This window comes from Rattus norvegicus, chromosome 1 (assembly GCF_021556685.1).
Source record: "Rattus norvegicus strain SHRSP/BbbUtx chromosome 1, alternate assembly SHRSP_T2T, whole genome shotgun sequence".
NCBI classification, from domain to species: Eukaryota; Metazoa; Chordata; class Mammalia; order Rodentia; family Muridae; genus Rattus; species Rattus norvegicus.
In genome coordinates this window covers 166,589,342-166,616,226 of record NC_141534.1, presented here as the reverse complement: position 1 = coordinate 166,616,226, position 26,885 = coordinate 166,589,342, and the positions used below count along the sequence as shown (strand labels likewise).

The following is a 26,885-nucleotide window of genomic DNA, read 5'->3' as shown; positions in this document are numbered from 1 at the left end:
GACTGAGTTTCTTCTAGTTAAAAGTCAAGCCATTTGAGTTTTTTCCTCATTTGAGTGTAAGCATGTCTTTCTCTGTATCCCATGAGTTTCTGTTCTCATGCAGACTGTTCTCATTTTCATTCTTATTAAAATAGTCTCTAATTTCTTTGTGATTTTCTCTTTGATCCATCAATTGTTTAGGACTGCCTTGTCCAGTGCCCACATTTGTGAGTGCAGCATCTAATGACTGAGGTTTTATTACTTTGATGATACCATTCAACCCTGATGGTACACACATGTGTGGTCACAGCTACTTATGAGTTGAGCCAGGAGCACCATGAGTTCTGGACAACCAGAAAGTCGTCATCTCAAAAACCAAACAAAAACATACCAGCAACAAAACAAACAAAAAAAACAAGCTCCCCCAACCCCCACAGAAAAAACCAAAACACCCCAAACCCTCAGAAACAGCGAACAAGTCGTTTAAAGCATATGTTTCTCAAAACCAAAGAAAGTGTTTGAAGTAATAGAGGTTTCAAAGGAGAAGCAAGATTTTCCTAGATACAAATCTGGGAGCATTTTATGGAGAAACAAAGGAGAGAGTAAAAATTAAAGTGAACCATACTATTTGAAGTAAAAAGAGAAAACGCGATATGAGAAAATCTGATATTTTCATCTGCTATGGAGAATACATACTAAAGAAACAGAATCACTACTGACATCATCCTTGTAATCGAGCAAAGCCTTGCAGCTTCAAAATGACTGATGAGCGTTTTAGCCAGATTCCCATTACTGAAAAACACCCGAGCAAATCAGTTTACAAGAGGAAAAGTCTCTTCCTGACTAACAGTTTCAGAGGCTTTGCTAGGAAGGTGTGGAAAGGAGAGGTGGGAACTGGCTGGAGCTGTGCTTTTGCAGGCACCATGTGAAGGGCGTACCTGTCAGCCTGCAGTCACTCTCTGCTTCCTGGCTTCCTTAGGCTGAGCAGCTTTGCTCCAATTTGTCTGTTCCCCTGCCACCATGATGGTCCACCACACAATAGTCTCATTACAATGGAGCCAGCTGGTCATAAACGTCTGAAATTGTGAATTGAAATAGATCTTCCTGCCTTTAAACTATTCCCCTCAGGCATTTATCACAGAGATGGGATGTCTGACATAGAATAAATAATGCAGTCACATATCACAGTGATGTAAGATAGCCATGGTTGGACTACTGGGACCGCAGCCTTTAAGCCAGTTTAATTATAAACACACAGAGAGAGACACAGACACACACTCACATACAGTGTGCACGTATGTAATTTTCATTCTGTCAGTTCTGTTTCTTTAGAACCCTGACTAAAACACAGTATATGGCTGTAGTTTAGATCTGGAGTACAGGGCCCTGAAACCTGTATGTTTTAGGCTTGTTCCTCTGCCTAGAACCATCAAAGATTGTGGGGAACCTTAAGAATTAGAGCCTTAATGAGAGGAATTAGAGATCTGTCCTTGGTCTCTTCCTCTGCCTTCTCCTTTACCCTCCCTCCTTCTCTTTTTTTTTTTTTTGAAACTCAAAAGTCAGGAGTTTATATAGGGAAAGCTAGGGGGTTTGGCGTGGTTACACACGATTGGCTAATTTCTGGCGCGGCTATAAGTGATTGGCTCATTTAAACATGGCAATGAGATTACAGCACAGCAGGAGAGTAAGTATTGACTGGAGCGTACAGGATTTTAGGAGCTAGGGGCGTATCAGGGTTTGAAGGACATCTGGTTAAGGTGTGACTCTGAGTAAGCTGGGGGAGGTGCCCTTCTGCCAGATGGTTTGAGTCAGTCCTGATAACTCGGGATGGTTCCTGCATTCCTTTTCTTTATCTTTATGGTCTGTTAGTCCTAGCGGCAGGGCGGGGCTGCCTGGACTTGCTTTTCACAGTGTTTAGTCCTGAGTCTGAATTTTCTTTTAACTTCATATTTTTAAACCTTAAATCTGTATAATTTTCCTTTCATTCCCCTCTTCTTCTACTAAGTAATTCTAATCTTAGAATTTTGATATCAAGTCTCGTATTTGGTCTCACCAGTTGTCCTAACTGACTGGTACTGTTGTCTCAGAAGCATCAACCGCACAGCACCCACTCGATTTTTAACAAAAGCAATTAACCTGTTTGTCACGCAGGGTCCAAAAACTAAAACCAAGAAAATTACTAGTAATGGCCCAGTTATATAGCAGAAAGTAGGGTAGTCATCCAGGAAGACCGAGTGAACCAAGACTCAAACCAACCTTGTTGAGCGTCTCTATCTTTTTGTAGGAGTCAAACCTATTAACTAGTTTCTTTAACACACATGGACCTATAATCAGAAGCAGAAGCAAAACTAAGAAGGGTCCCATAAGGGAAGATATCAGAGTAGTCATCCAAGGAGATCTACTAAACCAGCTCTCGAACCATCCCTGATGTGCTTCTCTGTCTCTCTGTCTTTTGTCTAACCTTTCTCTAAGTTTATTCATGGAGTCTTTAATTACTCCTGAATGGTCTACATAGAAGCAACATTCTTCTTTCAGTGTAGCACACAGACTCCTTTAAGGAATATCAGGTCTAATCTTCTATTCTGAAGGACTACCTCTGAGAGGGAGGTTAGGTATTCTTGGAGGTCAGCTAAAAAGTCTTTCACTCTTTTTATGTCTGAGTCAATGGCAGTTCTGAATTCTCTATAAGTCTTGCATTGCAGGGCAAGGGCAGATGTCCTTGTGCTGCCCTTGTAGCACCTAGATAGCCTTAAGTAATTCTCAACTCTTTTTTTTTTTACTAAGTCTTTAGCATCAGGATTCCAATCTGGACACTATCTAAGCCTACACACCAAGGTCATGACTAGCTTTTAGAACTTCTAAACTTATACAGATTGTGATCCCTGAGGCACAGTCCCAAGAAGTGTTAGGAGTACTAACATATGCAATGTTACATCATTTGTAATGGAAATCAAGCCTATCCCACACCTATCTTGATAGAACCCAGGACAAACATGACTGAATTTCCCTCTAGGTCCCAGCTCTCAGCCCCAACAGCTAGTACACAGCTGGTGAGGGCTGAGAATTGATGGCTGTCAGGGTGGTCAGCAGCACCAGGTACAATCCTTTCCAGTGAGGCTCGAGTGTCTGGGCTCAGTGTATCTGCAATCTCCGACCTGGAACTGATGGGATGTCTCAGGGGTCTCCGGGGCATAGGCTGCTGTCAGCTGTGAGCAGATTTCTTTCTGTATCACCTGTAGGTCTTTTAGCCTGGCACACAAATCATTATTACTATAGCACTATGACATGTTGGTTCAGTAACATCATCTAATACAGTCAGGGGAGCTGAGGCCCCATATAAGATCTCAAAGGGGGTAAGGCTGAATCTGGAAGGGGTATTTCTTGCTCTGAAGAGAGCAAGAGGGAAGGAGTGTCACCCAGTCTGCGCCAGTCTCCATGGTTAATTTAATTTGGTCAGGGTCTCTCTTAGAGTTTTATTTACTCTACCTGTCCTGAACTTTGAGGTCTGTAAATACAATGTAATTTCCAATCGACCTCTAAATACTTGGCCACACCCTGGCTTACCTTGACAACGAAAGTAGGGCCATTTTTTGACCAGATTACCTTGGGCATTCCAGACCTGGGGAAGATTTCTTCCAGTATCTTCTTGATGATTGCAGAGGCCGTCTCTCGTTTGGTGAGGAAAGCTTCTATCTATTCCTGAAAAAGTATCTACAAGCACTAGGAGATACTTGTGATTATATTTTTCTGGTTTTATCTCAGTGAAGTTCACTTCGACTTTTCACTAAACTCTCTAGGTCTCTTTGCTCTGTTTGCTTGCTAAGCATTCACTTATTGACATACCTTATACTTTTTACTGTCTCTCTGGCTAAAATCTTAAAGTCTATTACATACACCTTAACTATTTGGACAAACTTTTTATCTAAGTGAGTCCATATCTGTATTTGGCAAAGTGAGTCCCCCCCCCCCCGGGGAGTATAGCTTTCCCCTCAAGTGTGCCATTGTCTTTTTTTTTATTTCATTTAAGCAATTTGGGCCTTTTCTTCTGTTGTACATTCTAAGTGAGGCCATCCCTTAGTCCAATCCCAGTTCCCAGTGGCTGTCTCTTGCAGGCCTGTAACCAGGATAGGCTCCTGCATAGCCATTTCCCAAGCCACTTTATCTGCTTTGTTACTGTCCAATGCCACTGAATCTCTTCCCTCCTGATATCCTGAGCAATGAATAGTACTCACAGTTGTTGGCTTCACCAGGGCATCCAAGAGATGGCAAAGGCATCTGCAGCACTGATGTGCTGGGGGGTTGAGGTTCAGCCATCCCAGATGACATTGTGTTGTCCACCATGACAGCACCCACTTATCTCTGACCTTCATGAAGAGAACTGTTCCCGTCTGTAGACAAGGTAGCCTTGGCTTTCAGCAGCGGTCAATCAGCCAGTCGCAGAGGTCTTTCCTCCACCCATGGGCTTCTGCCAGTGCTTGACACTCATGCTGTGGTGGCTCCAGGTCCGGACTGGGCAGCAAGGTGACCAGATTGTCCCCAACCAGTGGAGAATCTAGTCCATGGCAGTGGTCCCATCTTTTGGGACACTCTATTATCACAGTTTAAGTCCTTCAGGGGTATTGAAGTCAACAGTCAGTAGTGAGGGCCTTCCACCCATGTCTGGAACATTCTTTCTGGCCTCTAGTAGGATCCCGCCTTTCCTCAGTGGTAAAGAAGACCTCTAACAGTTACTAACAAGCATCTCAAACGGGATGGTGAGAAAACAAGAGAATCTCATGAAGAGGGCAAACAGCATTTAGTCACACAGCTAAACCAGGAGGCCTTCTTGGGCCAAAAAGGCCATTGTACAAATAAGCACAAGCTTAGATTTTCCCTCAAGGAGTATCTCTCTTCAGTGTCAGCTCCATGGCTTTGCCTCTCAAGAGAACCAGCTTCCAAATGACACTAGGCTTTTAGTAACAACTCCAAGTGGCATTCGGGGTTCCGGGGGGTCACGCTCCGATCCCGGACGAGCCCCCAAATGAAAGAGCGTACCCCAAAACAGGGAACTGCGTCTCTCGCTCCGATCGCGGGGTGGGGTGCCCCCAGGAATCACGAGTAGCCATTCTTGATGTAAAAGCACGAGGTAGCTTTATTAACGAGATCCCGGGTCTTAGCGGGATCCTGGGTCGACACGTATCTCACACAGGAGACAGAGGAATCGACCACCCTCCCTCCTTCTTTCTGAGATGGGGTTTCACATAGTCCAGGGTATCCTAGAACTGAGGATGACCTCGAATTCCTGACCCCCCATTCTTTACCTTCCAAATTCTATGATTACAAGAGTGTATTGTCACACTAGGCTCCTGTCTTAGACACTATTCTATTGCTATAAAAAGACACCATGGTCAAGGCAACTCTTTTAGGGAAAACATTTAATTGAAACTGACATTCAGAAGCTTAGTCCATTATCAGCATAGCAAAAAACATGGCAGCACACAAGCAGACATGGTGCTGGGGACAGAGTTGAGAGTTCTACATCTGGATCCACAGGCAGCAGGAAGAGCAAAGACTCTGGGCTTGACATGGGCTTTATGAAACCTTGAAGCCCACCCCCAGTGACACACTTCCTCCAACAAAGCCACACCTCCTAATCCTTTCAAATGATGTCACTCCCTGGTGACCAAGTATTCAAATCTGTGGGCGCCACTCTCATTCAAACCACCACAGCTACTCTTTTCTTTTCAGCTCCTGGCCTTATTTAAAGTGAACAATTTTCTCTTCCCATGACCTTAAGTGTTGTTGCAGACCCAGAGCAATTGAGTGAACCCATTATGGAATCAATTTCCAAGTACTGTGAAGTAAAACTAAGGCCTTCCTCTTAGTACGTTACTTACCTCCAGTTTTTGTTATAGTAACATAAAGCTAACAAGCACACATCATTCTGAGTCTTATTCCTTTTATGAAACACTGTAAGACTGGTCCATGCTTGAAGTATGTAATTACTTCATTTAAAATCATTATAATTGTGTGTATGTTCATGAGAGTGCAGGTGTCCATGGAGGCCAGAGATGTCATATCCCCTGGAGCCAAAGTTACATTATAGTTGGTTACGCTGCTCATCATGGGCAACAAGAACCAAACCAGGATCCTCTAGAAGATCAGCAAATGCTCATGACTTCAGAGCCTGCCCAATGTTTTAACTGGTATGTTTTGTGAACATCTGATAAGTTGAAAAAGTTCTATTATACTGGATCAAAGAGTACCTGACTTCAACATGACAGAATCATGTTCTCTCACGTGATTGGACCAATTACGTCTTTCAGAAGCATCGCCCTGAGGATCAAGTCTTTAATACATGGGCTTTTCAGGGACACTCAACAGCTCAACTATTTAAAAAAAATGCCCACTACTGGAAGGTGGTAGGTGCAGGTGGAGAAGATTTTCAAACACCCTGGACTGGAACTGATGCAGTCACCAAGGCTGGGATTCAGACATTCGAGAGCAACACCAGGAGGAGGAGAAAGAACCGTCATGGTGATACAAGGCTCATGAGGGTCTGGAAAGTTCCTAAGCAGGAGACTCAGGCCAGAGCTAAATGGTCACAGAAGCAGTGGTAGGTGTAGGTGACGTTAACCATATACTTGGGAATCTGAGAATTCCAGAGTGGGCAAGGGGAGGATGAGGTTCTGGGCATGGCTTCCACTGCAGTGTTGGTTTGTGGGGTCATATGCATAGCAGAGAATCACAAAGCAGTCATGGGCCATGGCCACCAGGAGAAAGGCAGAAGGAACTGTAGGTATGCCAGAAGAGGAAGTGGAGCCCAAGCATGGCCCCACTGTCTTTAGAGAGCAATTTTAGCACAGAATGGTCTAGCTCTGAGAAGTTGATGATAAAGAATTATGTGGGTGTCTTCGGGTTTCCATTGCTTTAACAAAACATCATGAGTAAGTAAGTTGGGTAGGAAGGGGTTTATTCAGCTTACACTTTGTATTGCTGTTCATCAACAAAGAAAGTAGGGACAGGAAAGCAAACAGGAGAGGAATCTGGAGGCAGGAGCTGATGCAGAGGCCATGGAGGGGTGCTGCTTACTGGCTTGCTCCCTGTGGCTTGCTTAGCCTGCTTTCTTATAGAACCCAGGACCACCAGCCCAGGGATGGTGCCACCCACAATAGGCTGGGTCCTCTCCTATCAATCACTAATTTTAAAAATGCCTTACAGTTGGATCCTATGGAGGCACCTTCTCATTTGAGGTTCCCTCTTCTCAGGTAGCTCTAGTTTGCCTGTCAAGTTGACATAAGAGCAGCCATCACAGTGGGCTTGTGAACTGGGCTCTATGAACAAGATCAAGTATTACTCACCAGGAATTATAGGTAGGTATGGAACGAGTAGATGGGGTATGTGGCACTGGCCTGAAAACTCAATGCTTGGGAGGCTGAGGCTGGAGGACAGCAGGTAGATTAGGAGTCCTCTGGTCTGTCACGGTTCTGCTGTTGCATGAGCTCTTTCATAGCTGATCAAAAAGGACTCAGGGAGTTTGTTAGGGCTTGCAGTCTCAAGGTGCCAGCCCATCACTGCTGAGATCTTTGTGCTTAAATAGGGTGACATGGTGGTGGGAGCAAAGTCTTGAGCTCCTTACCCCCTGGAGGACTGGAAGCGCAGGAGATAGGACAGCGGGCCATGTGCAATCTCTAAGGCACCCTCCTCATCACCTGCTTTCTCCAACAAGACCCCTCCTCCTAAAACAGCACCACTAGCCCATGACCAAGCATTGAGGAAGTGACCCTTTGCTCGACCCATAATAGCCTTCCATAGTGTGTCAGAGCTGGGTGTCAGCAGGTAGAATTAGGAAATCAGGACAAATATGGAAATCAGAACAACGGGGGATGCTTGAAGGCTTTGAGTAGAGTACACATTGGTTTGTTTTGTTTTTTTTTTCACCCAGCATTCACTGTTATCCCAACATTTTCTTTGTGTGTGATGGGGTGGTGTGTGTGTGTGTGTGTGTGTGTGTGTGTGTGTGTGTGTGTGTGTGTGTTTGTGCAAAGAGACCATAGGTTAATGGTGGGAAGCTTCTGCAATTGCTCTCCACCTTAGTTTTTGAGGCCTAGTCTGTCACTAAACCTAGAGAAACTAGAGCTCACCACTTAGGCTACACTGGCTGGCCAGCAACCTCCAAAGGTCTCCTTCTCTCCACCTCCCCAGTGCAGGGGTTAGAGGCACATGCACTGCATGGCTTTGTACAGGGTTGCTGGGGATCTAAACTCAGCTCTCACACTTGCATGGAAGCAGTTCTCCAAATGAGAATGAAATGAAATGTTATCACACAATGAAGACTGTAATGTTTATGGAAAACCTAACAGCAATGATTGAAAATACTGGTCCTATTTAGTGGAAAAGAACAACATTTGCAAATATCTGGGCCTATTAGCAGCAGCCTCAGGGGCCTGAAATTCAGTTCCATGGAGGGAAAAAGTATTTCAATCAGCTTATCTCATAATGCAAAAGGTAGGCTTGAAACTTAGCCACTTTCTTTGAATAATATGTATGTAATAGTGTGGTCCTCTTAGACAGAATGACCAGAGATTTAGGCGTTAGACTGACAACTTCAGAACAGCTTTCTAACCCTACATCCTTTGGTTCTAAAGAAAGAAAAGTAGCAGTCAAAAACCAAACCAAGAGTTCAAGGTCAGAGGGTAGATGGCATCTGTCTGAGAGAAAATAGAAGCTCCTGGTCAATTGCTCAGACGCCCATAAAGAACTCAAGTCATTTCTTTAAGGACATAGCTAGGCTTTCTGCTAGTTCCTGTTGCCATGGAGGAAGGGACATTCTGGGCATAGCTATGCGGACAGATCCATCCTTTATACATAGTTCCTGGCCCATCCAGTCTACGTACTTCCTGAAGAGGAATCTTCAAGCTGGGGTTTTCTGAAGGCAACAGTCACTGGGTAAGAGTGAATGAAGTAAGTGTGCATGCGTGCGTGTGCGTGCATGTGTGTGTGTGTGTGTGTGTGTGTGTGTTGATGTTCTCTCTCTCTCTCTCTCTCTCTCTCTCTCTCTCTCTCTCTCTCTCTCTCCCTCCCTCTCTAGTTTTTCAAGATAGGGTTTTTCTGTGTGGCCCTGGTACTTACTCTGTAGACCGGGCTGACTTTGAACTCACAGAGATCCGCCCGCCTCCCCAAGTGCTGGGATTAAAGGTGTGAGCCACCACTGCCTGGCAGTCTCTGAGGTCTTCTTAACCATATCTATGAGCCCAGAGGAGTGGCAGTGGCCTCAGTAAGGACTCAGTTCAGGAGATATAAGTGACACGTTCCCCTCTGCTCCACACTGGATTCCAATTCTCTTCTGACCTAACTTTCCTCTCCCTCCATCTGGGTGGGAAGATGCTAGCCTGGCCTTTACCTTGGACTTGTCCCCTTGGCCGCTGTCCAGGGTAGGTGATGCTGGCATGTGGAGCACGGCTCCTTCCTCTTCGGTGATGTTAGAGCTGCCTCATGGCTTCTCCAGCATGGCCGCCAGCTTCCTCTCTTCTGATGAAGCCTTTACAGCGTAAGAGTGGAAATGACCCTGCAGGGAGTTGTGTCTGTGCCCTCTCCCATGACTGTAGAAATCAGACTGCGACAGGGCGGCAGAGATGTGTCACCTCTGGGTGAGAGTTGGGTCAATGTCAGATCTTGGCTAGGAACCAGACTTCCCAGCAACATCACTGGCTCCTTCTCCAGCGAACCAGTCTGCCTGAACAACACAGATGTTGTCTCTGGTGTCTACCCAGAGAGAAATGAGGCCGAAGGTTTTATTTTTTTCTCAGTCTCTCGGGCTGGAACCCGAGACAGGTATAAATTTCAGTTTTGCTCTGAGAGAATTTAAAACAGGTTCAGATGGCCTGGGTGATAAAGAGAGATGCTCTAAATAGTTAGGGGGAAAAATGTTCTCAAATGTGACTTAAAGAAGAGAGAGACTAGTCACGTCTTCCTGAAGAAAAGTCCCGGCAGCAGCTGCTTCACATCTGGAAGGTGAAAGCTTGGCAGCCACGGCCCAGGTCACCATGAACCTGTGGCAATAGTTTTGATTGGTGAGTGCATTGATAAAAATATCTGACAGGAGTTTAGCTGAGCTCTCCCCCAATGAACCAGTCAACGGAGTTGTTGTTGCATCTTCTTAAATTTCCTCTTTTGCTGTTCTCATCCCAGGAAACACAAATTGGTATTTTCTCCAAACGTGGCAACAATTCTGGAAAGCAGCTCCCACCGACGGAACCATGTGCCAAGTTTTCTGGGAGATCCTGGAACACCAGCGCCAGGGTTTTTGGTTTGGTTTTCATAAGCAAACAGTTTTGTATAATATACAGCTGGCATTTTTCCCTTTACCCAGCGCCCTCCTTTCTCTCAAATAAAAACGGTTCAGAGAAGGGAGTGACTTGGTTGAGGTCACGCAGGCAGTTGATGGCAGATAAATCTGAAGGTTTCTGCCTGCCCAGTCTCCCTGCGACCCACTGTGGAAGAGGTGCTGAAGCCCATATATCTTGGGATAGCTATGCATCCATTGCTCTTGCCATCCTTGGAGGTTCTGGAACAGTCTCCTATAAAGTCAGCCTGTCAGTGGCGCTCAAACCTCTAACTTCTCACAGCAGCAATTGGGCAGTGCCGTCTTAATGACTTTAGAGCTGCAGGGCAGTTTTGCTATAAAATTGGTGGTCACTAAACTCTGTAGAGAGCCTCTGGTCTGTTCCCTTGTTGCCAAACGGATAAGGAGGCCCCAAAGGGGCTAAGACACTTGATAGACAACTTCAGAACAGAGCCAGGCACCTGAAATAAATCAGAACAGGAGAGAGTAGCCATCTCGCTCCTCTGAGAGTCCAGATCCCTCACTTTCTGCCTCCCTAGACATGTTCTTGCTGGCTCTTCCTTGAACTATATATGCACCTAGCCCTGGACACGTTATTTTGTTTGTGTGTATGTCTCTTGCCTGCATGTGTGTATGTGTACCATGTGAATGCCTGGGCTCAGGGAAACTGGAAGAAGCCATCAGATTCCCCGGAACTGGAGTCCTGGGTGGTAGCACACCATTTTTTAGATGCTGTGTAACTGAGCCTGAGTCCTCTGCAAGAGCAACAAGCCCTGAGACACCTCTTCAGCCCTAGAGAATTTTAATTCTAGCTTTCCCGTCTCGGACCTCTGTAGCTTGTCCTAGGGCAACCCCCACCCAGGGTGCTGTAGCTGATTCTCTCCCGTCCAGTGCTGCCTCATTACAAATGGACCGCTTGAGGACACTATCTGTCTCCTAAGCGCTAACCCCAGTGGCTCCTGGGATTTGGGTCAAGAGGGTTCTCTTTTCCTGAGGCTCTGGTTTGTTTGGGGGGCCATTCTCAGGTGGCTTGTTAGCTGCTACTCCTGGGCTCTGTGTGAAGAACAACAAGATTAAGCGTCCTCACTGGGGCACAACATAGTGTCCTCTGGGGTTCCCCCACCCATGGAGCAATGCTGGTATCATTACCTAAGGACACCGTAGGTCTGAAGTCCCACGTTCGTAATAATCTGGGTAGTGTCTGTGTCACACAGTGATGCCATGAGCAACAGTGAGAGAATTCATTCTGAGGGTGTAAAGTACCTGCGCCCTCGGTCCATGAGGACCCTTGGGTGTTCTGAAGCTACACACGTGTGACAGACTAGAGGGTCACTCGGTCCCCAGGCTACGCTTTCTTCCACTCACTTGCCTGTTCTCTCTTGCCCACTCCTGCTCTTTCTCGCCTACGGCATGAGTAAGTTCAGCCTCTGCCAGGGAGCCCTCCGTGACCTCATCTTCCTCCAGCTGCCAGTGTGCTTCTCTTCCCTGGAGTAACCAGGCCCAGCTGTGGATGCTGCCATTTTAAATCACAGAGAACTCTGGTTCCCAATCATGCTGTCCTGAGAGAAGCTGGCTTGATCATGAACTGGCAGTAGAGTGGAGTGGTCAGTGTCAAACCTGGCCACTGCGACCTGTGCTCTGGGGACAGTGCACGGTTGCCTCCTGGAAGACATAGTTCCAAAGCAGAAAGTATAAGCAGATGTAGGGAGCTTGGCCAGAAAGAGATCAGCAAAGCCAGAGGGCAGAAGCTTAGAGGTGAGTTAGAGAGATGAGGAGGCGTTTGGGATGCAATGTATGTGTATTTTATTACCATGTGTGGCCTCATGTGGACCGGGCTGGCCTCCAAATGACTACACAGCTGAATATGACCTTAAACTGCTGCCTTAATCTGCCATCACCTACCCAAGTGCTGGGGTTATAGACGTGTGTTTTCTCCCTCCCTTTCTTCCTTCTTTCTTTCCCTCTATATATTCTCTCTCTCTCTCTCTCTCTCTCTCTCTCTCTCTCTCTCTCTCTCTCTCTCTCTCTCTCTCATGACAGAGTGGCCCTGTATAGCTCAGGCTTGCCTGGTACTTGCTACTGTAGCCCAGTCTAGCCTCACTCCATCCTCTTGCCTCAACCTCCCCGGGCCTGAAGTTGGAGGCCTGCACTAGCATAGCTGGCTATCTGTTATGCAGTTGAGGGCCGGGGGAGAATCTGAAAAGATGAGAAGCTAAACAAGCCAAAGAGAGAACGGTCTCTGATTCCAGGCTCGGGATGAGAACTCAGCATGGGGCTGTTGGGAGCCAGTCCCATCTTTAGTGAAACTGACACGGCCAGCCGCAGATACCAAAAACTCTTGGCCTCTGCCACAAGGAGAGTGGCTGGAACAGGAGAGGTTCCAAGCAGGAAGACTGGCAGGATGCGTGGTAGTGAAGAGTGGGACAGGAACACGAATGGCCCCCCTGTGTGCTTGCTACAGTTCCCCAGTACTCGCGTACATAATTTAATACGAGACTTTGTTGTATAATATGATTTCTGGGGTGGGCTGAAAGCTTCATTGGTAAAATGCTTACCATGCAAGCATGAGGAGCTGGATCCCCAGTGCCATGTAAGAGCTGAGCACAGGAGAGCGTGTCTGCAATCCCTCCCACTGATGTGGTGAAGAACACAGAGACAGGTGGATCCTGTACGTCATTGGCAGAGTTCAGCACTACAAGTTCAGTCAAAGTTCTCATCTGAAAAAAATAATAATAAAGTGGAGAATGGCCTAAGAAGGTACCCAGCATCAACCTCTGACCTCTGCATGCAAACACACAAACATGCGTTTGTGCACTATGTGTTGGTAGTCTGTATACCCATACACACACGTATATATATACATTTAATATACACACACACACAGACATGCACACATGCAATAAACACATGTACATGACAAGAGAGACACAGAGAGAATGTTATGTTTTCTGTGTGGCATGTTCCACAAAAAGGCTTGGATGGAAAGACAGACAATATTGACAGTGAGTGAGACAAAGAACATGGTAGTGTAGCAGGCAGATGAAGAGAGATAAACATTTTAGAAAAAGATGGTGAGGACTGGAGAGATGGCTCATGGTTAAGAGCATCAGCTGCCCTTTCAGAAGTCCTGAGTTTGATTCCCTGCAACATGGTGACTCACAACCATTTTTAATGGGATCTGATGCCCTTTTCTGTCTGATGCCCTCTTCTCTCGTGCAGGCATACATGCAAATAGAGCACTCATATACATAAACTAACAAACAAGTAAGGAAAGAAAGAAAGGAAGGAAGAAATGAAAATTATGATGAATTAAGCTTGGGACACATTGTGTTTGACAAGCCTGAGGGATATCCACGGGGAGGCTCTGGATCTAGAACTCAGAAGAGAGCACTGAGGTATAGGTGGAAAGGACAGAACCCTGGGGAAGCCAACTCGAGGCTGAGACAAGGCAAGAAGCATCCGCACACAACAGTGAGAAACACTGGGGCCAGAGAGGCTGCTGTAAGTGAAGAGGGTACTAGCTGAGCTGAATGCCAGCGGACAGCTGCGCTAACAACACTGCACAGCACAGATAGAGACAACCATGTGGGCACACGGTTGTAATCCCAGTACCGAGGAAGCTGACTCAAGAGAGTTTAGAGTTCAAAGCCAGCCTGGCTACACATCAAATTCAAGGCCATCTTGAGCTACATACCAAGACCCTTAACTAGCAACCAACCAATAAACAAAACACTACTAGCGACGGAATCTGAATGTGCTTGTGAGATTCAGCCGAGAGGTCCCTGGTGACCTCAGTGTGTGTGGGTAGAGTAGAACAGAAGCTGTGAAGGTTCATCAGGTGGAGAGGGAGTAGGTAACAGCTTCTAGATATCTAAGGTAAGTATCTACCTGGGATCAGAAGTATCTAAGTGCACTCCAGTTTCGATATCAAAAGACTTCAACCAAGGTAACGGACAGATGACAGATCTGAGATGTTCAAGATCAAGGTGCCTGTGGACTCCTCAGCTTCTGAGGATTCACTCTGCTACATAAATGGCCTCTATTCACTGAGCCCTTGCATGACGGGACCAGACAAGCTCTCCCTGGCATCTCTTATAAGGCCACTAGTCCCATGTGTAAGGGCTCTGCTCTTCACGCTGACACACTGGAGGCTGGCTTCCAGTGTCTGATTTTGTGGGGAATACTTTGGGGTTGAAGGTTGATGTAATGGCTATTCATGGTTGTCAACTTGACAGCATCTGGAATTAACTAAAGTCCAAGTGGCTGGACAAACCTCTAAGGGATTTTTTTTTCTTAATTAAATCCTTGCAAGTGGGAAGACCCACATTTAATTAGGATCTCTGGGGTGGAAAGACATTTCTTTAATCCAGACCTTTTGAGGTGGGAAGATCTACCTTTAATCCAGGCCACACTTTCAGCTGGCAGCCTGTATAAAGGACATAGAAGGAAGCTGCTCTCTGCCTGTTTGCTCTCAATAGCAAGTCCATTCCTTCACAGGCAATAGAGTCCATTTTCTCAGTATACTCTGAAGACCAGTTGAGACATCCAGCCTTGTAAACTGAACAACTACTGGATTCTTGAATGGTCAGCCATTGTTGGACTAGCTGGACCACAGCCTGTAAGCCATCTTAAAAAAAAAATCCCCTTTCTGCTGTTTGTTGGTGGGGAACCATGAGCAGAGGGTGAAGGGGGAATACAGAGGGGTGTCAGTTGCTTTTCTCATTGCTGTGAAGAATACCTTAATATGTTAAAGAAGGAAGGGTTTATCTGGGCTCTCAGCTTGTGGGTGCAGTCCTCCATGGAGGGGAAGGAAGGTGTGGTATCAGGAGCCTGAGGTAACCAGTCATTCTGCATCCACTGTCGGGAAGCAGAGAGCAACGGATGCTGGTGCTCAGTTCACTGTCTCTGTTTCAATCAGTCTGAGACCCTAGGCCATGGGATGGTATTGCCATATTTAGGGTGGGGTCTTCCCATGTGAGTTAACTCAGTCCAGGCTCCAGGCGCAGGCGAGACAGACAAAAACAGAGAGAACTAAAGGATTCTCATGTAGGTTGGGGTGAGGGTTGAGAAACAAGGCCCCCTTAAGACCTGAGTGGGCTCAGAGGCTGTAGGTACACTTACTTGATCACCACTCAGTAGGCCTGAGGACAACAGAGTAGACCAGGCTTAGATCTCGGTGCTGGGCTGATTTAGACCCAGGCCTTGCACATCTGACAATCTGTTTCCCTTACTGTAAAACAAAGGACTGTTCATCGGGTGAGGATTTAAGTGTTATCTCTATGCTGATATAGTTTGGGTTAAAAAGAGGTGAAAGGTGCCAGCAGGCACCACAAACACATCTCAGCCATGTGGCGTAACCATATCTCCCCCTGTCCAGGACCATAGGAGGTCCACATGCTCACTGTCCCTTCTCTCCCAAACTGTGAAATAGAGAGGTCCCAAAATGTCTCCAGGAGGAGTCCACACATCTCAGGAGCACATACATGCTCATATCAGGAAATAACCGGGGCGGGGGGGAAGGGTCAGCAGAGAGAGAAATCAAAGTATAAAGGGACCTGCTGCTGCTAAGCCTGGTGACCTGGGTTCAAACACTGGGACCCTAATGTAGGAAAAGAACCAAGTCCCATGAGTTTTCCTTTGTCTTCCACATGTCACAACACACACACACACACACACACACACACACACACACACACACACACACACACACACACAAATGAAGAAGAGAAAGGAAGGAAGGAAGGAAAGAAAGAAAGAAAGAAAGAAAGAAAGAAAGAAAGAAAGAAAGAAAGAAGAAAAGAGAAGAGAAGAGAAAAGAGAAAAAATAGAACAGCCCTCAGCCCAAACAGAGGCCAGCTGGCCAGCTGCCCATGCCCTGCGCCTGGACACCACTCTGCTCTGGGAGAGGGAGCTGAGGATGGTGACAGGCTGTCTTTCTCCGTCTGGCTCCCACCGCTCCTCTCCATCACCTCCACCCCCTTAGAGGTGTGAGGCTCTGACAGACATGACAGGGGAAAAGGAAAGTGTCAAGGAAGAGGAGTTAAAATTACATCTCAGGAGAGAGCCTGGGCTCCTTCCCAGCCGGGGCAGGAGGTCCTCGGTGCTCTGTGGAGCAGATCAAGCTCAGCACCTCATGTCAGGGCCTCTAGTGTGACTGTCCTTGTCATCCTAGCTTCCACCAAGAGACAGTGTGACCAGAGCAGAAGCCCATTTGTCTCTGTGGCTAAATGTACCTGGGTTTGGATGTGAACACCACCAAGCAGCTGTGCGTCCTGGATAGGTGGCTGTGCTTCTCTCTGCCTTGGTTCACCTTTCAATGAGGGTGATGAGACAATCCATGTTGGCTTAAGTGACAATGTAGTGAGGCGCTGTGTGTGAATAACTGAACAGCCAACCGGCAGCCCTCATACCACCATGCATATGCAAATGAACATGCACACCCCTCCCTCTGAGGCTTTGTTCTAGAGAGCTGAGATTCCCCACTTGTTTTTCTTTAGGATTATGCTGCTCTGTGGTAAGTGACCCTGGGGTTCCTCTATCCTTAGCCTATGGTCTTAGATGAGGAAGAGTCATGAGAACCCTATTGGACCCAGAGGGAAGGCAGAGGAATTGGCTCAGGAGGCTCTTTAGTCAAGGACCTTGGAACAGAACAAGAGCCTGGTCACATCCATGTTCTTTCAGAAGCTTAGAAAACATTAGGTGTCTGGAAGTTTAGAGGCCAGTGAAGGATTTGGGAAGGCCATTTGATCAGAGGAAACGCTCAGACTCAGGCGTGGAGACTGGGGTGCGTGGAGCTGCAGTGAGTCCAGGAGGGAGGTTTTGCTTTGGACGTGGTGAACACTGGGTGTTGGCTTATGGAACGGGCTTTGCTCCATGGAGAAGACTAGGCACGGGAAGCTGGGGGTTTGGAAGGGTCTTCGGCAGGGGTGGAGGATAGACTGGGATCAGGGACAGTGGAATTAACGAGAAGGGAGATGGTAAAACAAGGGTCCAGGAAGCAGTTGGAGTGGGCACTGGTTAAAAGGTGAGGCAGGAACAGACAGGAAGGGGAAGGACGTTGCCGCACAGGCTGAGGGGAGAGACACTGGTGAGAGATAAGTTCTGATTGGACTTGGTGCTTCATTTGTAAAGATCAGTCTCCATGTGAGCCTCCTGTACCTGAGGTCTCCACAGAGTGAGGATATGCACAGTTCAGGAAGGGTCTGAGCTGGAGCAAGAACCTTGGAGTCATTAGCTGGGGTTCGAATGGTTTCTGTCATATGGGGAGAACTGAGATTTAACAAGCCAAGCGACTAGCCACAACCACCCAGACAGTCTGAAGTGGATCAAGTGGTCCCCTGTCAACAGCATTAACTCAGTACCCAGCCCAAGACCCGGGGACTAGCGGCTGGGGACCTAGTTCATGACTGGCCTCTGACTCAGTTAGAGATCTGACTAGGGATGCGGCCACACTGCCTGGGCTTTGATCCTGGCCTGTCCCTTGCCGGTTCTGTGACCTTGAGCAAATGCTTTCTCTGTGCTTCGACTTCCTCATCTAGAAACTGGAGATTCTAGGAGGTGGTTGGGAGCATTAGCTGAGCTAATCCCTGTACTGAGAACAGAGGGTGATGTACTGTTAAGTAAGTCTTCATCAATGTGTCCGCTTTTATTATTTTGCTTATTTGGGTGATTTTTTGAAGCAGGACCTCACAATGTAGCCCAGGCTTCCCTCAAACTTGTTATGTAGCCTAGACTGGCCTCGAACTCAAAGTGGGAGTCTTGGCTCAATCTCCTGAGAGCTGGGATTTCAGGTGTGTATACAGAGACATCTGGCAACACATCTACTTTATAGTCAAGGAGACAGAAGCTTAAGAAAAATTTAAGAAAAATTAAATAACTGCCTGATTCCAGGCAGCTAGGCATTGGCTGATCTCAGGCCTAAACTGCTCCAAAGACTACATTGGCTTGTTTATGTGAGACCATCTCCCCTTGCTACCCAGTTCTAAAAGGTAGTTTCCCATCTTTAATTCAAGAGACTTTGTGGCTAGGGAGATGGCTCAGTGGCTAAGATACTCGTGATGCTAGCACAAGGACCTGAATGTGGATCCCCAGTGCACGTGTAAAGCTTGGCACAATGGGGCACATCTGTAATCCCAGCACTTCTATGGTGACCTGAGTGCAGAAAGCAGAGCATCCTGGGAAGCTCTCAGGCCAGCTAGCCTGACATACTGGCATATGCTGTAGTGAATGAGAGACCCCATCTCAAACAAAGAGGAAGCTAAGGATTAACAGTCCACCACTAACACACACACACACACACACACACACACACACACACACACACACACACAGATAAATAGGAGTCCCTCATCCAAAGGCAGAATTCTGAGACCCAGTAAACCCCCGTTTTGGATGCAGCTCTCATCCTACCACCACCCTCAATCCTGTTTTCTGGGGGAAATCTACCCTGCCCTTGACTTTGGGAGGCCACTCCATTCGAAAGACCTGAGATCTGGTCTCTTCCCTTGCTAGCACACCCAGATTGCTCTCCCTAAATATCGAAGGAAGCATAGCATTTGCATAAGGCCAGCATTACCCAGACATGCGTTCTAGAACCTAAAGAGACCTTGTGTGCTGAATGGAGGGCATGTTCTGGAGTGACGGCTGTGGGGCAATCTCCAGACGCAAGCTGACAGAACCCTGGGTAGACAGCTGTGATGGATACAAGAATGCTGGTCCAGGTTCTCTCCTTCTCCCCCTGTAATGTTGGCAGCAGCCAACAGGAATCCTACCTAGCCCAGCCTTAGCCCTGATGCCAGGCCAGCCCTTCCAGAAGTGCCATGTGAGCCAGGCCCTCTGAATGAGCATCCCAGAAGCCTCTGCAGCTGTGGGTCACGGGTATTCCTGCCTTCCACACTCAGACTCAGTCCATGCGGGAGGAAGTGACTCATCTTCCAGAGGAAGCTGGTGGTGTGCTTCCCTGAAGTTGTCATAACTTCTAAAAGCTGGTGGTAAGTGGGCAGCATCATGGCCATGGGTTTCTGGAGCTCACTGCTTGCTTTTAGAGAGGAACTCGGTATGGGGTTGGATGGACACCCACCCCTTGACAGTTCCACACACAGAAAATTTACTCAGTGTCACCCAGTCATCCCCCTAAAAGTGAGCAAGGTGAGACCAGCATGGCACACCCGAAACCCCAGCATTTGGGAGATAGAACTGAGAGTTCATTCTCAGCTACATACTGAGACCAAGGCCAGCCTGGGCTACACAAGACCCTGCCTCAAATAAATAATACTGACAACAAAAAGGTGGGGAGCAGGGAATCATGGTAAGCTAGATGTGGAAGTTCAAGCTCACACTTGTAATCTCATCCCTTGGAAGTCTGAGACAGAAGACTGGTTGTGAGTTCTGGGCCAGCAAGGCTACAATATGAGACTGTCTCTAAAGATGAAAGTTAATTAACCCTGTGAGTCCTTCTACTATAAAAATGAAGTAAAACGCCTGGCAAATAGAAAAGCCAGGACTCACACAAACAAAGCACCCTTGTTTGTTTAGCATGGGTCCTTCCAAAGGCCCCTTCAGTCCTTACTGGGATCTGGGAGCCAAGTCCAGGGTGCAGATCTCCTCTCTGCCTCCAGGGGGCAATGTTGAAAAATCTTTCAGGGAGCCAGGATTTTCCTCCAAACTGTTCCCTCCTGATCTACTCTGGTTCCCACTGTTCACCTGACTGTCTGCACCCTCACTCCCACCTTGTGTTCCCTCCAGCTTCGCTGTGCCCGTCAGTGTCACCTCCCCAAGGACACCCGGTATTAATAACTGTAACCCCATTTGAACACTTCAGCTTATGCCGCCCTTCCAAAATGGGACCTGTCCAGCCATCTCCCCATTTTATTATGAGGAAACTAACAAACCAGGCAGAGGCAGGACCTGACCAATGCCAGCATAGAGTTGGCACAGTGACAGCTGGGGGCTCCCAGGCTAGCCAGTACCCAGCCTGAGTCCCATAAGAGACCCCCTAAAGTACCCACAGGGCTTTAGCTCTCAACAGTGATCACCCAGCCTGTCTGCTAAGCTCACAGTTTGCCCTTGAGCTTCCTCCTGTCGGGGAGAGGGGTTTTTCTGGTGATTTATTGCCTTGGGGCTGTCAGTCAGGTCAGGCTGACCCGATGCTCACCTGCTGTGATTGACTTCCTCCCCTTCCTCTGCTCTCAGAATCACAAGTCATCATCATCACCATGGCTGCCGTATTAATAACGGGCCGGTGTCTGCTCAGCTCTCAGAACTTAGCAAGCACTAATCCATCCATCAGCTCATCCCTGCCTTGACAGCTCTAGAGAGGCGTTTCACAGACAAGGGCACGGAGGATCAGAGAGGGCAATCGACTGACTCCAAGTCATCCAGAGAGTTCTCTCTAGAAAGGGAGTTCTGTCTCCTTGGAGAGAAGCTACCCACCCTCTAAGAGATGGACCAAGACAATGATGCTCTGTGTGGTCCTCTATTCTACGGAGATGGACCAAGACAATGATGGTCTGTGCAGTCCTGCCAGGAGGTTCCTTATCTTTTTAACTACAGAGGACACTGGGCCCCAGAGAATTCCGACTGTGTCAGGATTGAAGCATCCCGTGAGTGAAAAGCATCAGGTGATGAAAGTCCAGCTCTCTGGGAAACAGGTCTGTACCTTCCAGAGGAGGATGCTGTTTCTAGCCCAACATGGAGTCAGTGAGAGCCGGGGGACAGCTGTGGAGACAACAGAACCTGGTGTGAGTGCCACCGCCATACCACAGTCTGTCAGGTAGAAGGAACCGAGTTCCTGCAGCAGCAGTGAGCCTAAGTGGTTGAGCCAAAGGGTTCGTGGCACAGCCCCTCCTAGAGAGGTGCCTCCTAGAAAGGTGACAGAGAGGACCAGCGAAAAGGGAAAGCCCTGGCTCTTAGCAGGACAGAGGCCATTTCTTCTCTACTGGCCAGGGTAAGAAACCCAGGGCGAGGTAGACAGCCACTCCCACACTCTACATAAAACTTCAGTCTCACAATCTGAAGAAGAGACATTTAATTAAATGTGCCACATTGACCACAGTACAACATATCTGACTTTGATGTCCTTAACTCATAGCCTCCCTCCTGCTGTAGAGAAACGTGTGTGTGTGTGTGTGTGTGTGTGTGTTCGTGCGTGCGTGCACACACACATGCACACGCAGGATGGGATGGGTTAGGTGGGTTCAGGCAGGGGTGGAGGGAGGAAGGGCTCTGAGCAAGTCACCTTTCTGAGTGGCAGTGCGAGGCATGGCAGTGAGAAGAAACAAGCAGGGTGTTGCCTTCCCTGGACAGAGCTAATGATCTTGCAAGGAGCCATCTGTACAGCAAGGATCTGAGCCCAAGGCAGTGGCCCAGGCTAGAACCACCCAGGCTCACCGAAGACCCTCATTTGCCACCCAGCGAGCCCAGAGCCCATTTACAGATATCCGCTCCCTGACTGACAAGCCAGAGGGAAGTGAGACTGGAAGTGCTGAGGGCGCAGTTTGAAGTGTTTGGGGGGGAAGATGTCTCTGACTACCCCTTCTTTATCTGCTGAGCAAGGTCACAGTGACCAGCAGGCCCTCCCTGCAGGTTGGTGGTTTAATGCCATGATCACTTAACAGATGGTAAGACTGAGTCCTAAGGAGCAGAGGATTTGCCCAGTGTCCTGCAGCGGGGTTGTGACAGACAGAGTCGGGACCAGCATGGAGCTCAGCGATCTAGTTCCCTGCATTCTTCTTGCAACCTGAAACAGATGGCTCCTCAGATGAAGTCTCCTGCTGTGTCAGGCTTACAGAAAGGCCCAGTCTCTGCGTGGGCTACTCAGAGAGAAGGGCTCCTGCTCTGCCAAAAGCTCAGGGTTTTACAACAGCGTCAGGCTTGGCGTGAACCATAGGACTATGAGGATATCAGGGATGCTGGGAGCCGCAGAGCTTTGCAAACTATGCCAACAGCAGGAGACAGACACTAAAAAAGGCATCAAGTTTCGCAAACAATGGGAATCTGCAGATGGTGTTGGGATCCACACAGCCCATGGGGCTGTGCGGAGTGCACAGGCTGCAGCAAACACCAGCGCTCTTGGGCCACTAGGCCAAGGAGCAAGGCCAAGGTCACAAAGCTTAGGGCTCCTGCAGATGGGACCCTGCTGAACTCCTAGTTCGGGAACTGGTCTGAGGACCTGTGAGCTCAAATTTCATAGGCTGACCTTTGCTCCGCCGAAACACGTCAAAGTCCATGAACATTCTGGTTTCACACAAAGAAGCTCTGCTCCTGAGGCTAAGCCAGTGATCAGAGAGTTTCTAGGAGTCTAAAGGGATGCTCTGTCTTGCAACTGTGCTCCTGCGATTTCATATCTTGAAGGTTCTCTGTCTTCCAGTCTCTAGGAAGACTCACTGCTGACTTTGGACTGAAGGGCTGAGAGCCCAGGTCTACTCTGGCTTCCCAATTAGGACTAGTGTCTTCTTTCTGTCCATCTGCCACAATTGCTGGCCTTCATCCATTGTCACGTGCTCATATTGCTGGTCCTCCAATGACACCTTCACTCAAAAGGTGTTGGGCATCCGACTGAATGCCTAAGTTCCAGTCAGATCTGTATCTCAGATGTCCCAGCATTCTACAGCCACGTGGACTAAAGGAAGCTCTCTATCATTCCAGAGGAAGCTAGACTCTAAACCCACATCCCCATTTTCTCTGTGCAAAGGTCCTCTTCTGGAGATGAGGTTGGGCTCCTTTCTGTATCAAATTGGGGCAAACGGAGCTATCCCCTGAGAAGACAGGCTGGGTTGAAGGGCATACCTGGTTCTAGCACGGTGGGGGTGGGGAGCGGCAAGACATGCTTCCCCAACGAGGGTGCTCTGTGGCAAATGACTCAGACTCTGCCTCCTCTGTGAAATGGAGGGCTCCAAACCTGTTGGATGAATGGGCCCTAGGGTGCCTCATGCAGGCTCTGCAGTTTTCTCCCCAGCTTGGTGAAGGCCCCACCTCTTGCCACTCCCTCCCATTCAGCCTCTGGGCCCCAGGCTTGGCTTCTTTATTGCCTTACTATTCACACAGCAGGGACTCTAGTCACCCACCTCCCTTGGCTAGGGCCAGCACTGGGACAATCTTCCAGCTGTTTAGAAGGCCTCGGTCCAGACATTTCTTAAGAATTTCAAATTTACTGTTTTGTTTTGCTTCTTTTCTCCCTCCTTTCCTTCCTCTACCCTCTAGGTGGCACAGACAGGAAGGGACAGATATTGGTGAGGGATGAAGGGAACAGGGGACAAAGGCTCAGAGGAAAGCAAGGACTTGCTTCTGAGCTCCTAGGGGCCTGGGAGACAACAGCCCCATAGGAAAAGTGATCGGGACCGCAGCAGAGACCGAACATTCTAGATTATTTGTCTCTAGGATGGTTCTGAACTTAAGAGTCATAAACAACTTCTCACTCTAGCCTCTGCTGCTCACACAGGGAAATCTGGAGGCTAGGAAATACCATCAGCCTCAGGAAGGGACCAGCCTCCTCGCAGCATGGGGGCTGGACCTAAACAAACCCGCCTCCTTTGCAACTCCTGGCCCTGGGTTGTCCCAACCAGAGATCAGAGGGATTCATGGAGCCAAAGAAACAGACACTGCACTGCAAGCGTTGGGGGCCCTAAAGCCAGACAAAGAAGCAAGTGCCTAGAAAAATCCTCAGGGAGGGGTCAGTTTGAGCAGGGCCTCTACCACACCTGACTTGAGGGCAGCTGCTGTTCAGTGTGGCCAAATAAACAGCCTAGTGAGGGACGGTCCTACCTTGACCCTCCCTCTGCTGCTGCTCTCTCAGAAGCTGTCTCCAGTTGTCCACTGACAGGCTCACTTCCTCTCTGCTAAGCTCCAGGTTGGACTGGGGGCCACGACTCTCTGCATTCCCCAAGCCATGGGGCCCAGAATAGGTAAGTCTAGGGGAAGGAACGGGAAGGAATTGGGAGGGAGCCTGGGGACCTCTACAGCCACAGGAAAGGGGAGATTAGACATAGCGCCTCTGTGGTGTGCTGGGGAGACAGAGGCTCAGTTTTGCACAGAGCAAGCCCCTCTCTCCTTGTCTGTGGAACTCAGAGAGGGTATATGAGTTAATGAGAGGGGCAGAAAGGGAAGCCAGCTTACTTGGCTGGAGCCAGGGAGCCAAGTCAAACCACTCTGCTGAGCTAGAGACCCAAGACCTTAGAAAGGCCAGCCTGGCCTGCCTGCCCAGCTGTCATCAAGCTAAGCCCCAACCCTCATCCCCCAGACCCAGTGTGAGGGAGGCAATGTAAAAGTGGGTGGACAGAGTAGAGAACCACAGAGGAGAGAGAGAGAGAGAGAGAGAGAGAGAGAGAGAGAGAGAGAGAGAGAGAGGACACAGGAACCAACAAGTGTCAGCAGGATAAAGGGACAGAGTAGGAACAGGACAGAGAGATAGACAGAGCATGGCTTTAAAGGAGGGCCACAGCAAGGACATGGAGGGACAGAGGGGAGTGTGAGTAAGGCAGGAAACCACCAACCCACAGGGACAAATGCCCAAGGGAACTGACTGACAGATTTCAGACATAGTCCACAGGATCCACACAGAGAGGGGACTCAGAGAGACCTGATGACACTTACCTGGAGCAGGTAGTGGTGGAGTCTGAGGAGGCTAGAGGTCTGGAGGCTTTCTGAAACTAAGTTCGGAATGGTAAGAGGAAAGCACCAAGTGGCCAGGTCGGAGTGACAAACCCACCTGTGACAGTGGTGGAACAGAAGGTTGTCTAGGCTGGATGCCCCACAGTAATAAACCTTGGCTCCCTTGCGCTGCCCGTCTGCTGCAGTGTTGGCTTCACACCCATCCAAGCAAGGCCAGGCTTGCTCACAGGCCAAACAGACTCAGCCGTGGGACAGATACAGCTTGGGGACCCTGGGACACCAGGAAGGGTGGGGATGGGTGCTTCCTCTAAGGAGGCCTTATAGGAGAGAGGAAGACGAGGTCAGGTTGAGGGGAGGGTTGGCATTTATTTTGGGTTTGGTGCCACAGGATTTGCTTGTAGCCCAGGTTTGCTGTTCTCTGGCCTCTGCCTCCAGGGTGCAGGGACTACAGGCAGGCATCACTGAACCTGGCATAGTAGGATGATTTCGCTGGGTTTATGGGCTGTGGACAAACAAAATTCCTATTTGCCTTTTCTGTATGAATGTGGGGATTAGAGATCCCGTGGCAGAGGATAAACTCGCACCCTTAGTTCTGCACCAGCCTTCCCTCCCTGTGAAAGCTTGACACTGGGTTCTCCAATTGATCTCTGACATGTGTATAACAGGGAGCTGGTACGAGTTCTTGCACTGAGACGCCACCAGAAGCCACCTCGAGCTGTGCTTCCTCAGCCTCCCTCTTGCTGTCAGGCTGTCAGGCTCAGCACAGTGGACAAGATAAGGGATGCAGATGACTCTCCATCTTCCAAGAGTCCAGAGCCAGCTGTGGACAGCTGTACTAGAGACAGACACCCAGGGGCTGAGAGTCAGATGTGTCTCCCACAGCGCTAGCCTGACAATGTGCATGTGCCCTTAGATAACAGAGTTCCCTTGTCTGTGCAGAGAGGAAACTAATGTCCCCAAATGGTCCCTACAGTGAGATCCAGGGAAACCACTCTCTGGCCTCTACACTCTGGTTCAGGGAGTCCTTGCCCATTGCTTTTTCTTGAGAAAGTTGACATTTCCGACACCCCCAAATGAAGCCTACCTGGGGGCCTTCATCCAAACTAGAGGAAGCCCCTGTCAGCCACCAAGCACAATGTTAGCCACGGGACACACACCCCAGTTCATCCTTACTTACTCTAGGTGTGGCCAGTGTGGCTAGCTGGCTGTGGCCCTCTGTTTAAATGAGGTCTTTCCAGGGCAGACAGAGTTAAGGGAAAGAACCATCAGCCACCTCATGTCCAAATCCCAGCTCCACCCCATGGACTGTATGAGAACTCATTAAAATCTTCCCTCCTTTTTAATAAACAGGCAAGGGCAGACTTGTCCAAGGTCACCCAGCACCTAACCTGTAAAGTGAGGCCAGAACACTGATCTTCCTAATATTAGCAATCTCTCCTCTTTGTCACTTGCCTGGGGCTTTCTCTTCCTCACTCTGTACTGATGGACTCTGGTCTATCTTGTGTACTTCTCCACTGGCTCTTCACAAAACAAATTATTTTCTGGGTGCCACTGACTGGGGAGCAGACATGGAGGTGTTACTTCTCCCATGACTGTTCTAGGAAGTGTCAGATGGCGAGGCGGCCTTGACCTTAGCATAGGATCATGTAGTCAGTACCCAGTCTGCCTGCCTCTATTCCTTTCAGGGGCTCCATTTCTCTACTTTCATAGTAAGTGACATGAATGGTCCCTTGGTCCCCTGTTGTGTTTATAAACTTGGTCTGTGGATGGAGCAGCAGGGCAGAGGCCTCTCTGCAGGGACTGACTGGGCCCTTACATCAGTATGAGGTATTGAAGCATATGGGAGTCGTGAGAATGGTGTTGCACCTTATAGGCTGCAGTCGAGGCCTGGCAATTCCTGAGGCCTAGGACCCAGCCGGGACCAGACAGAGCAGGGATGATGGGACCATCTAGTGAGTATATGGTTCTGTGTCCC

General features: G+C 48.5%; 1 protein-coding gene and 1 long non-coding RNA gene across 13 annotated transcripts in view; one reads left to right on the top strand and one right to left on the bottom strand.

Moving 5' to 3' along the window:
- Nucleotides 1-7,983: 7,983 nt before the first annotated feature.
- On the bottom strand, nucleotides 7,984-25,152 carry LOC148007766 (uncharacterized). The gene is made up of 3 exons (XR_015647297.1): nucleotides 24,893-25,152; nucleotides 12,859-13,020; nucleotides 7,984-10,764 (listed from the first exon to the last, which is right to left on the bottom strand). It is a non-coding gene; the product is annotated as an uncharacterized LOC148007766 (long non-coding RNA).
- Nucleotides 23,871-26,885, top strand: part of Slco2b1 (solute carrier organic anion transporter family, member 2b1) — a 48,084-nt gene continuing 45,069 nt past the window's right edge. For all 12 annotated transcript variants that reach the window (XR_015646013.1, XR_015645092.1, XR_015645077.1 and 9 more), the window contains exon 1: nucleotides 23,871-24,204. Coding sequence is in view for 6 of the 12 variants with exons in the window: in XM_087598274.1 (XP_087454400.1) it covers nucleotides 24,189-24,204 (16 nt within the window). In the remaining 6 variants the exon portion in view is untranslated. The remainder of the gene's footprint in view (nucleotides 24,205-26,885) is intronic.